The 13315-nt window shown below is 44.9% G+C and overlaps 1 protein-coding gene across 6 annotated transcripts in view; it reads right to left on the bottom strand.

Moving 5' to 3' along the window:
* Positions 1–13315, bottom strand: part of HERC1 (HECT and RLD domain containing E3 ubiquitin protein ligase family member 1) — a 186126-nt gene that overhangs the window by 6027 nt on the left and 166784 nt on the right. For all 6 annotated transcript variants that reach the window (XM_040413647.1, XM_040413648.1, XM_040413649.1 and 3 more), the window contains exons 66-75: positions 11654–11835; positions 10698–10853; positions 9706–9828; positions 9442–9544; positions 4185–4354; positions 3090–3228; positions 2705–2874; positions 1925–2094; positions 1651–1816; positions 1435–1511 (exon numbers count right to left, since the gene is read on the bottom strand). In XM_040413647.1, the coding sequence (XP_040269581.1) occupies positions 1435–1511; positions 1651–1816; positions 1925–2094; positions 2705–2874; positions 3090–3228; positions 4185–4354; positions 9442–9544; positions 9706–9828; positions 10698–10853; positions 11654–11835 (1456 nt within the window). The remainder of the gene's footprint in view (positions 1–1434; positions 1512–1650; positions 1817–1924; positions 2095–2704; positions 2875–3089; positions 3229–4184; positions 4355–9441; positions 9545–9705; positions 9829–10697; positions 10854–11653; positions 11836–13315) is intronic.

Below are 13315 nucleotides of genomic sequence, written 5' to 3'. Positions count from 1 at the left end.
GCAAAAAAAAAACGGAATGTGTTCCGTATGCATTCCGTTTCTGTATTTCCGTTTTTCCGTTCCGTTGAAAGATAGAGCTTGTCCTATATTTGGCCGTAAATCACGGGTCGTGCCTCAATTCAAGTCAATGGGTCCGCAAAAAAAACGGAACACATACGGAAATGCATCCGTATGTCTTCCGTTTCCGTTCCGTTTTTTCTGAACCATCTATTGAAAATGTTATGGCCAGCCCAATTTTTTCTATGTAATTACTGTATACTGTACATGGCATACGGAAAAACCGAACGGAAAAACGCAAAGGAAACACAACGGAACTCAAAAACGGAACAACGGATCCGTGAAAAACGGACCGCAAAAAACAATGAAAGCCATACGTTCGTGTGAACCAGGCCTAAGGCCCCTTTCACACGGGCGAGTATTCCACGCGGGTGCAATGCGTGAGGTGAACGTATTGCATCCACACTGAATCCTGACTAGTGTTGAGCGAACTTCTGTTTTAAGTTCGGCGTCTAAAGTTCGGCTTCCGGTTAGCAGAGAATCCCGATATGGATTCCGAATTCCGTTGTGGTCCGTGGTAGCGGAATCAATAATCGGCCATTATTGATTCCGCTACCACGGACCACAACGGAATTCGGAATCCATATCGGGATTCTCCGCTAACCGGAAGCCGAACTTTAGACGCCGAACTTAAAACAGAAGTTCACTCAACACTAATCCTGACCCATTAATTTCAATGGGGCTGTGTACATGAACAATGTTTTTCACGCATCACTTGTGCATTGAGTGAAAATCGCAGCATGTTCTAAATTCAGAGTTTTTCACGCAACGCAGGCCCCATAGAAATGAATGGGGCTGTGTGAAAATCGCAAGCATCCGCAAGCAAGTGCTTCTATCTTCATTCAGCAGGACCTGCGCTGACGTCACCACGCTCACCACATGGTGAGCGCGATGACGTCAACGAAGGTCCTTTTGCAGGTCCTTCAAGAAGAACAAAGAAGAGTATCCGGGTAAGTAATGTTTTTATTATTTTTTAACCCTCAAGTGACATTTCACTTTGCATTCTGTATTAAAGAATGCTATTATTTTCCATTATAACCATGTTATAATGGAAAATATTAAAATCTACAGAACACCTAATCCAAACCTAAACTTCAGGTAAGAAGTCCAGGTTTGGATCTGGGTACCACAATTAGTTTTTTCTCACGCGTGTGCAAAACGCATTGCACTCGCACGGAAAAAACTGAACATCAGAACGCAATCGCAAACAAAACTGACTGCAATTGCGTGCCTACTCGCGCGGGTTTCCCGCAAGGCACCCTGAACGCATCCGGCCCTCACCCGCAACGCCCGTGTGAAGGGGCCCTAAGGGTAAGGACACACTATCGCTGAAACGGTTGAAAGTAGTAACAAAGTGATGGAAGGTAAATGCATTACCTGTCTCTGTTATAACCCACTTCAGCGGTTGCATTAGGTGAAGGAATAAGAAGATCAACCACTCCAGTTTCCAGTTCCTATTAAAAGGGCAATAGGAAATATGAATGATAAGATTAATATCATAAGATTCATATAGTGAAGACGTGCAATACCATATACAAAGTTACAGATGTGAACAAAGGTGCTGATATCTGGGGTTCAGAGGAAATACCTCACCTGGCACATTTCAGTGATTGTATCATCAAAGACTCCCCCTGCATCATCTGCACCCTCTCCCACCAACTTCACTTTCCAGGCCCGAGATGGGAGGCGCAAGTCAGATGCATTCAACTTCACCACCTGGCGGGCGATCTGCACGAATATGGGTTTACACTTTCTACCCCTGAGAGATGAAAAGATCAATTAGAAAAAAGGTGAATGAATGTCCATAAGAAAAAAAGCAAGATGCTCAGGGTAACTGCAAGAGAAGGCAAGTAGTAACAGAACAAACCTGGTGGAGATCCTCTTCACAGTAATTTGAGGTCCATAGTTCTTTCCTTGAACCATTGTTTTCCCAATAGATCGGACCATGGGAAGTGTATAAACTCTGGGTGCTAACAGAGGCCTAAGCTGACCCTGTACTATACCCCATGTCCCAGCATTGTAGTGAGATGCACTACTCTGTAAAGAGAACAAAAGAAAAAGCACATTAATATAGAAGGGAAATGTCAAATACATTAAGAAATATGTTATCGCTCACATGAACGATAAACAGCGCAGTGGGCACCGGTGTGGGGAGAATTGGAGCAGTGACACGGGACCAGAGGGAACTTTAATAATGTTTATTTTTTTATTTTACACAACCCTTTAACGATTAATGTTATCTTGTCATTGATTTCGGTGTGAAATGTGTAACCATGTGCTGTACTCACTCAAGCAACAATAATGAATGATTTTATGAAAAAACTCAGATGGCCCTTATTTCTGAATTCTGGATTTGTCAGTCAGTAGTAAATCAATATCGGTCATTGTCCAGAAAAAAATCGGCATTCACTTCACAAACACCACATTATATGACAAGTTTTGATCATCGTTAGGAATGAAGTATTGCAGGGATCAGCAACCTCTAGCACTCCAACTGTGGTAAAACTACGACTCCTGGCATGCACACTTGCTTGGCATTTGTCAGAGCTCATATAGATGTGAATGGATAATTTTGGGAGTTGTAGTTTCACCACAGCTGAAGTGCCACAAGCTGCTGACCATTAAGTACTGCATAATCAGAATTTACCTGGTTGTTGGGGCTGAGGTTCAATAACCTCCAGGATGAATACATAAGATCAGAGAAATGATAAAGTAGCCGTAGTCTGGCTCTGACTGTGTGGGTACAGATGTCCTTCAGAGAACTGTATTGTGGTGGTATAACATCAGGGAGGCCCAACTGCAATGGCACTGACACACCTAAAGATCCAGTACAAGCTAGTTAAAAGTGATATATGTCCAAGCAAATAATAGTGAAGCAATAAAAATCATATTTGTTTTCCTGTACATGCAGGGGTAAGAAACAGGCATTTACGTCACAGGATGAGATCTGTAAAAAAGCAAGCAAGCAAAAAAACTAAAGAAAAAAAACACACGCAAACCAAAGCATATAATTGGAATTAGTGGCAGGTTACCTGGGGCACGTGGTGGTACAGGAGTGGCCGTCCATGCAGCACTGTGACATCGCCCTGCTGAGATTTGACGAATGTTCTTGCCTTGTAATGCTGTGCCCAGAGTGGGCTCACGTACATGATTGGTGTGACCAAGGCCAAGCTGAAAGCAATGACAATGAAAGGTAAGATAAACTGCAGTGGGATTCCTGGTCCAAAAACCTTTTGCATGCCCCTGTGATAAAATATCCTCTCTACCTCTAGTAAAGCTGGAACTTCAATGAGTACTTTTAAAACTATTTGCTATAGCTATTTATGACAGCCTCACTTTTATTCTATTCAAGCATGTTCCCCTTTAAAGGGGTTTTCTCAATTTAGACAATGGGGGCATATCGCTAGGATATGCCCCCATTGTCTTAATATGAAGTTCATTTATCTTAGTAAAGTTGGAAATTTCTTGAACAATTGTTTATTAAAGGGGTATTCCCATCTTAGACAATGGGGGCATATCGCTAGGATATGCCCCCATTGTCTGATAGCTGCTGGTCCCACCGCTGGGACCCGCACCTATATCGAGAACGGAGCCCCGAAAGTGTAGGAGAGCGCAATTGCTGTCTGCCCCATAGAAATGAATGGGAGCATGGGCTGCACATGCGTGGCATGCTCCCATTCACTTCTATGGAGGAGGGGATTAGCGCTTGGTAGTGGACGGACCCCGGGAAATCTGGGGTCCTCCAGCCACAGCGCTCCCCGCTCCGTTCTCGATATAGGTGCGGGTCCCAGGGGTGGGACCCGCACCTATCAGACAATGGGGGCATATCCTAGCGATATGCCCCCATTGTCTAAGATGGGAATACCCCTTTAATAAACAATTGTTCAAGAAATTTCCAACTTTACTAAGATAAATGAACTTAATAGTAATTTACACAACTTTCTAGACACAAGGTCTGGAAGCATGGTTAGACAAAGGTTAACTAGGGAGAGATCATTGGTTTTGCGGGATAATGGTTGCTTGATATTAACACCCTGAAAACAATATTGTAAAATAGAACTGAAGGAGACAAAGAAAACCTTACAAAAATAACCCATGTATAAAGTTGCAGAAATCACATCACTAACCTGACCCTCTGAGTTACTACCCCAAGCATACACATCACCAGCAGACGAGAGAGCTAATGTGTGCTCTGCTCCTACTGCAATGTCTTCAATGAAGATTCCCAGGAGACCAGTAACCAGCTGGGGACGATTGTGATTCCGAGCTCGACCTTCAGGCAAACCAATTAGACGGTCTGAAGAACAATTACAATATGATATGAAATTATGTTTAAGTAAAGGTTAAGGCTTCTTTCACACTTCCATGATCCATTTCCATTATTCTGCTATGTTGTAGAAACAGCATAAAGAAAAATAGGATTTTTGTGCTTACCTGTAAAATCCTTTTCTCGCTGAGTTTATTGAGTACACAGGAGACCATGAGTATAGCTGCTGCTGCCACTAGGAGGCGACACTAAGTAAAAAAGTGTTAGCTCCTTCTCTCTCGGCTATACCCCTCCTGCATGCTAATCAGTTTGTACAAAAGCAGTAGGAGCAGCCAGGAGAAGCCAACAGAAAACAAGAGTAAGAGGAGAACTGGAGATTGGTCCGAAGCAAGAACAGCTCGGACCCATGAGGTTGAGCTAGCAATGTACGCACTGGGTGTGAACTGTGTCCCCCAATAAACTCAGCGAGAAAAGGATTTTACAGGTGAGCACAAAAACCCTATTTTCTCGCTTGTATCATTACGAGACCATGGGACATTCTAAAGCAGTACCATGGGGAGGGAACAGAATCCAGAACAAAAGCCAAGGCTGGCCATAAGATCCCGCTTTAAAATGCGGGAAACGGATGCACATAAAACCCTGAATTGGACAGATAGAGTATGAACCTGAAAGGCCAGCCAGAGAGTGAAGAACACGCAGTGGCTTAGACTGGGTAGAAAGAGGAAAGCCCAGTTAAAAGGAAGCCCAAGGGCTTGAGAGACTTCAGAAGATGTGGATATAGCAGCACAGAATATCCACAAGACCAGTCCTGAAGCGATCTCCCAGGAAGATGAGGCGGCATCTGTGGACCAATTTGCAATAAAAGATAAAGAACGGCAAAGGGAGATGAAAAAAAAAACAAAAGAAAAAACACAAGGGGAACCAGTCAAAGGTATAAATTGAAAGGCGATAGGCAACTGGGGAGAAGTCTGAGAGGAAAGAACAGAGTCCTCGGGGACCAATAGCATCCCAGCTGTGCAGCAGAGATGAATGCGGCATAAGAGCGTGGCCAAAACTACCACCGTCACTGGACAAAAGGAAGAATGTAAGTGATGCTGGATCCAGAACCATATCATGACTGGCTTTAAACAGCCTGAGAAAACAATGCAGCCCTTCGTATTGCGGAGTGGCATAAGGTAGAAAGGGTGTTGGGTGTTGCATTCCAGGAACGAAACCTCTATTGGCAAGGAGTGACAGTAACCGAGCTTTGCCTAGTGGGGGGAGTAATGTAGCCGACTCACGGGATGAGCAGTGAAGAAGTATGTCCACCACCGAAGGTCATGTCATTACTCATGTTCGAGAGGCAGCGCCGATAGTGTCACAGCATCAACTGTTAGCGCCAATGTCCCACTTGTGATGAAAACAATGTGGTAGACAAGTGCCATAGAAACTAAGCTATCCCAACTGAAAAATACCACAATAGTGCGCACCCGAAGTTAGGTGCTCATCAGCTATAGCATTCATGCTATAGCAAATACCTGGTTTGATGAAGAAAGGAATGCAGATCACCATGTCATCAGGCACGAATGGGCATGTCAGCTACAACGCCAAACACCAGCAGAAAGACAACACTTGTCAGAGCAATGGCATTTATTGGTAGTGTAAAATGAGCAGGAGGTCCACCTGAGTGGGAATTGTAGATACAATCACCACACTTAGGACCAGTGTAAAGGTTTTACCTGTAGAAGGAGGGATGCAGGAGGAGCTACAGGGTCAAAACATGGCACGGGACAGAAGGCCAAGTGTTAGAAACCACAGAACCAATACCCAGTGCAAATGCAAGATGTGCGGAAGGGAGCAAAATGGGACCCACCACGGCTTGCGGGGTGGCCATAAACCCTGAGCCTGAGAAGGGAACAAAACGGTAGCAGATAAAAAGGTTAGGGCTAAGGCAAATTCCCCACCTGAGAATAGGGCCATACAGAAGTAGCCACAGGATCTAGTGGTAGTGCAAGAAGAGAAGGCTATACAGTAGAAGCCATAATATCTAGTGCTAGTACCATATTCCACCTGAGGAGGGGGCCATACAGTAGAGGCCACAGTATCTAGTGCTAGACGAATCCTCCACCTGAAGAGGATGCCGTGCAGTAGGAACCATAGTATGTAGTGCTAACACAAATACTCCACCTGAGGAGGAGGCCGTACCGTGGTAGCCACAATAACTAGGGCTACAGCAAAACTGCACCTGAGAAGGGAGCCATACAGTAGTAGCTACAGGATCTACAGCTAGGGCAATACTGAGGGGGAGGCCATACAGTAGGAGCCATGGTACCATACCGTATTAGCCAAGTTAAGTAGTGCTAGCATAAACACTTCACCTGGGAAGGGAGCTATACAGTAGCAGCCGCTGAAGCCAGTGGTAAGGTAGAAACCCTACCTGAGGGGGAGGCCCTACAGCAGTAACTACGATCTCTAGCGCTAGTGTGAATACTCCACCTGCGAAAGAGAACATACCGTAGTAGCCAATCTGGAGTGCTAGCATAAATCCTTCACCTGATAAGGAGGAGTAGTGGATAGAGTATTCAGAGTTGGTGCAACACTTGACTCGACTGTAACCACAATATTCTGTTCTAGGGCTGACGCACTACATATTGCAGATGTCAAGTACCATGACCAACCTGTAAGGTGGAGGCCCACCGGTGATGGGGGGTATATAAATCACACAAGTGTTGCGGGGTAACCCTCTGGGAGGACAGAGGTCGTTATGCTGGTGCCCCAAACCAGCACACAAAAATAAAGGAGATAATGTGGAAGTAGCCGCAGTATCCAGTGGTGGTACCCGTATTCCACCAGATGAGGAGTATAGGGCACTAGTAGGTACCGTCTCTTGCCACACCCCACCTGTGAAGGAGGAGGAATATGATAGGAGGTAAGGTATCTGGTGCTGTGGCGTAGTAGTCGCAGTATCCAATGTTGGTGCAGTTACTTCACCAGTTAGTGTGATTACTCTACTTGTGAAAGGAGGTAATGCAACAGGAAGTACGGTAATGGTAATGCGACTGACAAAACAGCATCCAGTGGTAGTGCAATTACTCCGCCTATGGAAGGGGGTAACGCGACAGGCAGAACAGCCACCAGAGGTAGTGCAATTACTCCACCTTTGGAAGGGGGTAATGCATACAGCAAGTATTGTAGCCAGTGGTAGTGCAATTACGCCACCTATGGAAGGAGGTAATGCATACGGCAAGTACTGTATCCAGTGGTAATGCAATTATGCCACCTATTGAAGGGAGTAATGCATACGGCAAGTACTGTATCCAGTGGTAGAGCAATTACTACACCTATGGAAGGGAGTAATGCATACGGCAAGTACTATATCCAGTGGTAATGCAATTATTTCACCCATGGAAGGGAGTTATGCATACGGCAAGTACTGTATCCAGTGGTAGTACAATTACGCCACCTATGGAAGGGGGTAATGCTATGGCCTATACCGTATCCAGTGGAGTGCAACTACGCCACGTATGGAAGAGGGTAATGTGACAGAGGGTGCGGTATCCAGTGGAAATTACGTCACCTGTGGCGGGGGGGTAATGCGATAGGATGTACAGTATACATTGATAGTGCAATCACTCCTCCTATGGGAGGAGGGTAATGCGACCGGATATACAGTAACCAGTGATTGTGCAAATACTCTGAATGTGGAAGGGAGGGTGGGAGGAGACCGTGTGTACTACATCCAGTGGATTTAAGGGAAAGTGCTGAAGGAGTGACTGCATGAGGCGGTAGCGCACATGCACCACCTGTAGAAGGGTTTAACACTGTAACAGACCCATGCACAGTGCTGGCTAGCACCATGGATAACAGGTTTTTTTATTATTAATTTGCAAATGTGATGCCCCAGCCTCAAGTGGATAAAGAGGCAGGAAGGGGTTAAATTTTTTATTATTATCTATGCATGTGAAGTTGAAAACCCCAGTCACAATAGGTGCCGGCCTCAAAAAGGTGTCAGGCAAGAAATGGTTAAAAAAAAAATTGTATTTATTTTTTTTAGGACGGGGGTGGAGCTCGGCAGGCTCCTGGAGGAGGGGAATGTCTTGGGGTGAAGATTTCGTGCCTGGGGTGGGGCAGATCCCCCCCCACCCCATACACAAAGCCGGGGACTCGCGTAGGAGCGAGCAGACCGGAATAACTTCCCGCCAGAACGAAGGACAGGATGAACAGCCGTGAGATGGCCAAATCCTGGATCAAGGGGCCTGGGACGGGCACACAGGATGCCCGGTAGCAAGGTTCAGCGGTTTACCTGGGAGGGAATGTGACTGCTGGGAAATGCTATCGGCCGGCCCTGGAGGGAAGGGGGTGGGGAAGGGGTGCCGCAAAGGAGAAAGTCCAGGCCGGGAGGGAATGCTGCTGAAAGGAGCACTTCAGTGGAATGGGGAAGGAAGAGAACAATGGAGAGGTGGGGTGGTGGGGTGGAGGGGTGAGTGACAGGGGGAGGTGGTGGAGACTGCAGAAATGCAGGTGACCTCATGGATGGCGGGATGCAGGGGAGCTAGGCTGCCCTGGTCCACTTTGCCTTCTTAGGGGAGGTTGGGCAGTGAGGGGAACCAACACCGGCCTTTCTCCCTGGGTAAACAGAGAGGTGAAGTGTCTCTGTTTCCCGTACCTATAGGGGAAGAAAGTAAAATAAGAAAAGAAAATGGTAGCAGCTGTCCTGCCAAGCAGGGAGGTCTGCCTCCTACAGACACTAAGCTAAAACTGATTAGCTGAGAGGAAGAGCTAACACTTTTTTTTACTTAGTGTCGCCTCCTAGTGGCAGCAGCAGCTATACCCATGGTCTCCTGTGTCCCCAAATGATACGAGCGAGAAATATTGGCAATGCCAAATTTGGCATATAACTAAATGGAACAGTGCCGAAAAGACTCCAATAATGGTGTCTGTCTGTTTTCCGTTTAGGAGTCTGCTCTTTTAGCGGAAAAACTTAGAGGACCTTTTTTGTCCACTAGTTTTGACGGAATCTGTGAGAGGCCCTGAACAGAGACTCCAACGCAGAGGTGAACTCAGCCTTAGTAATTGTGCAAGATGAGTGAACATTAAGATGAAATAATATGAGGGATATTAACAATTAAAATGCTCACCTTGACCAAACGTGTAGACATGGCCATCTTTAGTCAGTGCAACAGAGAACTGTGTCCCACATGCCACCTTCTTAATGCCAATTCCACACAGAGTGTCTACTTTCTAAACAGAAACAACACTATTCAGCGCATTATCAAGTACAAAACTAGAAACGTGTTCAAAATAGAATTTCAGGAGTTACTTTCTACATATAATAAAAAAAAAGAAGTTTCCAAATTCTACAGGGAGCAGTATAATAAAAAACAAACAACAAAAAAAATAACCTGTGGTGAAGATTTTGCAGTTGAGTTTCCCAAGCCAAGTTTTCCATAATCTCCATCTCCAAACGCCCAGACCAGTAATCCATCAGCAGACACAGATAAAGTATGGTTCAGCCCACAGGCCACCTGAAATATACAAAAGGAGATGACATTTCTGATAGGTGGTATTAAAAGCACAGACTTATCTTTTACTTTCTACATATTATGAGGATGCAGTCTGAAAAGAGAACAAACAATATTTGTTGCAAAGACAAATCTAAAGACGCATGCACTGATAATAAAAAAAAAAATTTAAGGGGTTGTAAGAGGTATTCAAAAAGCAGCCCAAAGCCAGGAAAACCCAAAATGACCACTGCAGCCAAGCATCAGTCTCAGCAGTATATGGCCCACTGGGGCAGACTGAGAACTTAAAGTGGCCATGAAAAAAACTAAATGTGGCCCCATGTTGTAGGCAGGTTCAAATTGACAGAAGGCAGGGCCAATATAAGTAGGCGGGCCAGCAATACTGTAGTACAGCACAAAACATGGCCACAGAAGAACCAAATACACAGTGCTGCAGTATTCAACTCTATCACTGTCCTGAGGAGGGTGATACAGCTGAATGCAGGAGGGCACTATCTTCTGCCAGCCCGGTGCATCAGCATCAGATACTCCTAGCATCAGATCACTATGTACCCGACTGGCAGCCATGAGGAGGGCTTGGGCAGCCCTCAGGGCATCAGCCCACAAGGAACTTTTCCTGTGTGGTCTATGGCCAGTCTGCCCCTGATGGCACAAGACCAATGTAGCCAGTGATTGGCTGCAGCAGTCACTTTGGGTATATGGCTATGCCACCAACTCCTGGGGGAAAGTTCTGATGCAGTAGTGCTATAAGCGATGGAGTATAAAACTGGTAAGTATATTACCTCTTTTTATTTTACAACAATTGCATTTAAGTTGATTTTTTAATAACTCAGACAACTCCTTTAAGTGAATTATTATTTCGACCACATTACCTGTCCAATGTGAAATCCTTCAAGGGCTGTCACACGTTCAGGCAGCTTCTTGTTGGATGTATTCCCTAAACCCAGACGACCATAATCTCCATTTCCAAATGTGAAAAGTTTCCCATCTGCTGTCACCACGGCTGAGTGCTTGAAGCCACAAGACATCTGGAATTTGGTTCAGAACAGACAAGAGCACAATTCATTACACTGTATGCATCTCAATCTAAGGCTCTGTTCACACTGCCACTTAGTTCCTGTCCTTTGTTTTTTTTTTTTACTGGCAAGAAACGCACAGTCTGTAGAAACATTCTTACCGTTAAAAAAGCAAACAAAAAAAAACCCTCTAAAAATTTGCAGAAATTTGACAGAGCCTTAATAAATTAAGGTGAACAGTCAAAAATGCAAGCCATGATGATAATGTTAACAGAACCCAAACGTATATGCATTGTGACGCTGACCACTCAGGTATTTATTTTATGGCTCTCTAGTGGACAGTTTAGTATAATAGACCTATGTACTCTATTAGATTTGCACTATGCACTTTATACTTCTTTGTACTGTATCTGATTTGTACTCTGTTCTCATAGCTTTGGCTTGTCATATGTTCTAGATACCTATTTGGGGTTATGTATATACTACGTGACTTTTCCAGCCTTTATATATTGAGTGATCAGTGGTGTCCCATGCGTCCATACTTACTACTATTTGTGCTAGCCCTATTTCTCTTTTTTGGTGTCTTACTTTACGTGCAGGCTTGGCACGGGTACTCACTTCTGTGAGTCATTTATTGGTGTATATATATATATATATATATATATATATATATACACACACACATATACACATTGGAGAAAGAGTTCATACTTGATAGTAAAAGAGAGAACATGAAATGGTGCTAGTAACATTGCTATTACATCCAAATCTAACCAAATATTTTGTTGTCACGCTGCAATGTTAAGACTTGCCTGTACAACCTCCTCTCCTTGTAAAGCTTCAATTTGCCTTGGTCGTCTTTGCCTATCACTGTTTCCATGGCCCAGTTTTCCATAATCTCCATCTCCCCAGCTAAACACTTCTCCACTCTCAGTCAGCGCCATAGAGTGTCCATCTGAACCGCAGGAGGTCACTAGCTGTGTCACCACAAATCCTATGAAACGAAACACAATCAGAAATCAGTTTTATAATGTCAACCAATCCATTGGTTTGTCAAGACGAGGATTTAGCAATTAGCTCCTATGGAAGTGGTCGCTGTGACATTATCTATTTGTCTAACTGCATATAGCAGAATAGGTGCTTTTAAGGTATTTACTTTCTTTTTTTTTTTTTTACTCGTTTTATTGAAGTTTAACAAGAGGCATGAATCATGACATCAAGAAGCCGTTACAGCCCACGCAGGGGAGTCACAGACTTCACAGTACACTATCCAAGAGCATGACAAAAAGAGACGATATCTCACATAAGAAGCAATCACATCAAAATCGACAGAAAATTGTGTTCCATTGCATACTATACAGACACTTATTACGTCCTTACAGAATATCAGTTAGTGGGGTATTGCAATCAGGGCTCCCCCTGCACAGAGTACATATGTGTAGGATGCAAGGTCTGAGAAGATGAGCACCACTCTCCCCACACCTTCTGAAATTTCTGCGGGCACTTTCTATGGGCGTAAACTACTTTCTCCATAGAGATAGCATGATTTACTAATGCTTTCCACTGAGTGACTGTGGGGGGTCTGTCAGCCATCCATCTCAACGCTATCGCCTTCCTAGCCAGGAACAGGGCCTCCCCTAGAAACACTCTGATGATGCGTCCACAATCCCTCATCTAACACTCCTAGGATGCATATTTTAGGACAGACTGCTATCAGGGCAGGGGCCAATACCGACAGGACATTTACAACTCTTTCCCAAAAGGCCTGTAGGTGACTACAGCCCCAAATCAAATGCCAGAAATCAGCTCTTTCCTCCTGACATCTATGGCACCTGCTGCTAGGCGATCTCCCCATTCTGTACAATCTGAGAGGGGATAAATAGCTTTTATCAGTATGAACAGCTGAGTTAGTCTATTATTCACCGATGGAGAGACCTTGGCGGGCACTAACAGAGCTTCTTCCCATTCCTCAGCATCAAGCGTGGGGATGGAAGCTTTCCACTTTCCCTCTACCTCCAGGGGTTGGAGTAGCATGCGGTCTCCTAACAGATGTGTGTACAGCACAGATATGATACCATTGGGGCCCTGGGATCCTAACACCCCTATCAAGGGATACTTGGAGATGTTACGGTTCGCGCCGCTAAACTGAGCACTTAGGGCATGTCTCAATTGAAGGTACCTAAAGAAGAGAGTGTGGGGAATCTCAAACTTCTCCTGTAATTTCTGCAGAGATCTTAACACACCCCCAACATACAAGTCCTCCAGGGACTGGACTCCACACCCTTTCCAAACCCTCGAACCCTCCAGGTCTGCTAGGTGCGGGAACATGGGATTGTCCCAGATTGGAACTGCATCAGGCAAATCTTTGTATGAGATAAGTTTGGCTGCTTTCCAGACTTGATTAGCCAACCTATGAGCAGGAAGTAGCCTCCCAGAAACTAAGCCCGGAGACTCCAGCACAGGCCACAAGGTAG

Source organism: Bufo bufo, chromosome 1 (genome assembly GCF_905171765.1).
Source record: "Bufo bufo chromosome 1, aBufBuf1.1, whole genome shotgun sequence".
NCBI lineage: Eukaryota > Metazoa > Chordata > Amphibia > Anura > Bufonidae > Bufo > Bufo bufo.
The sequence above is the reverse complement of the archived record's forward strand: the minus strand, read 5'-3'. Positions and strand labels throughout refer to the sequence as shown.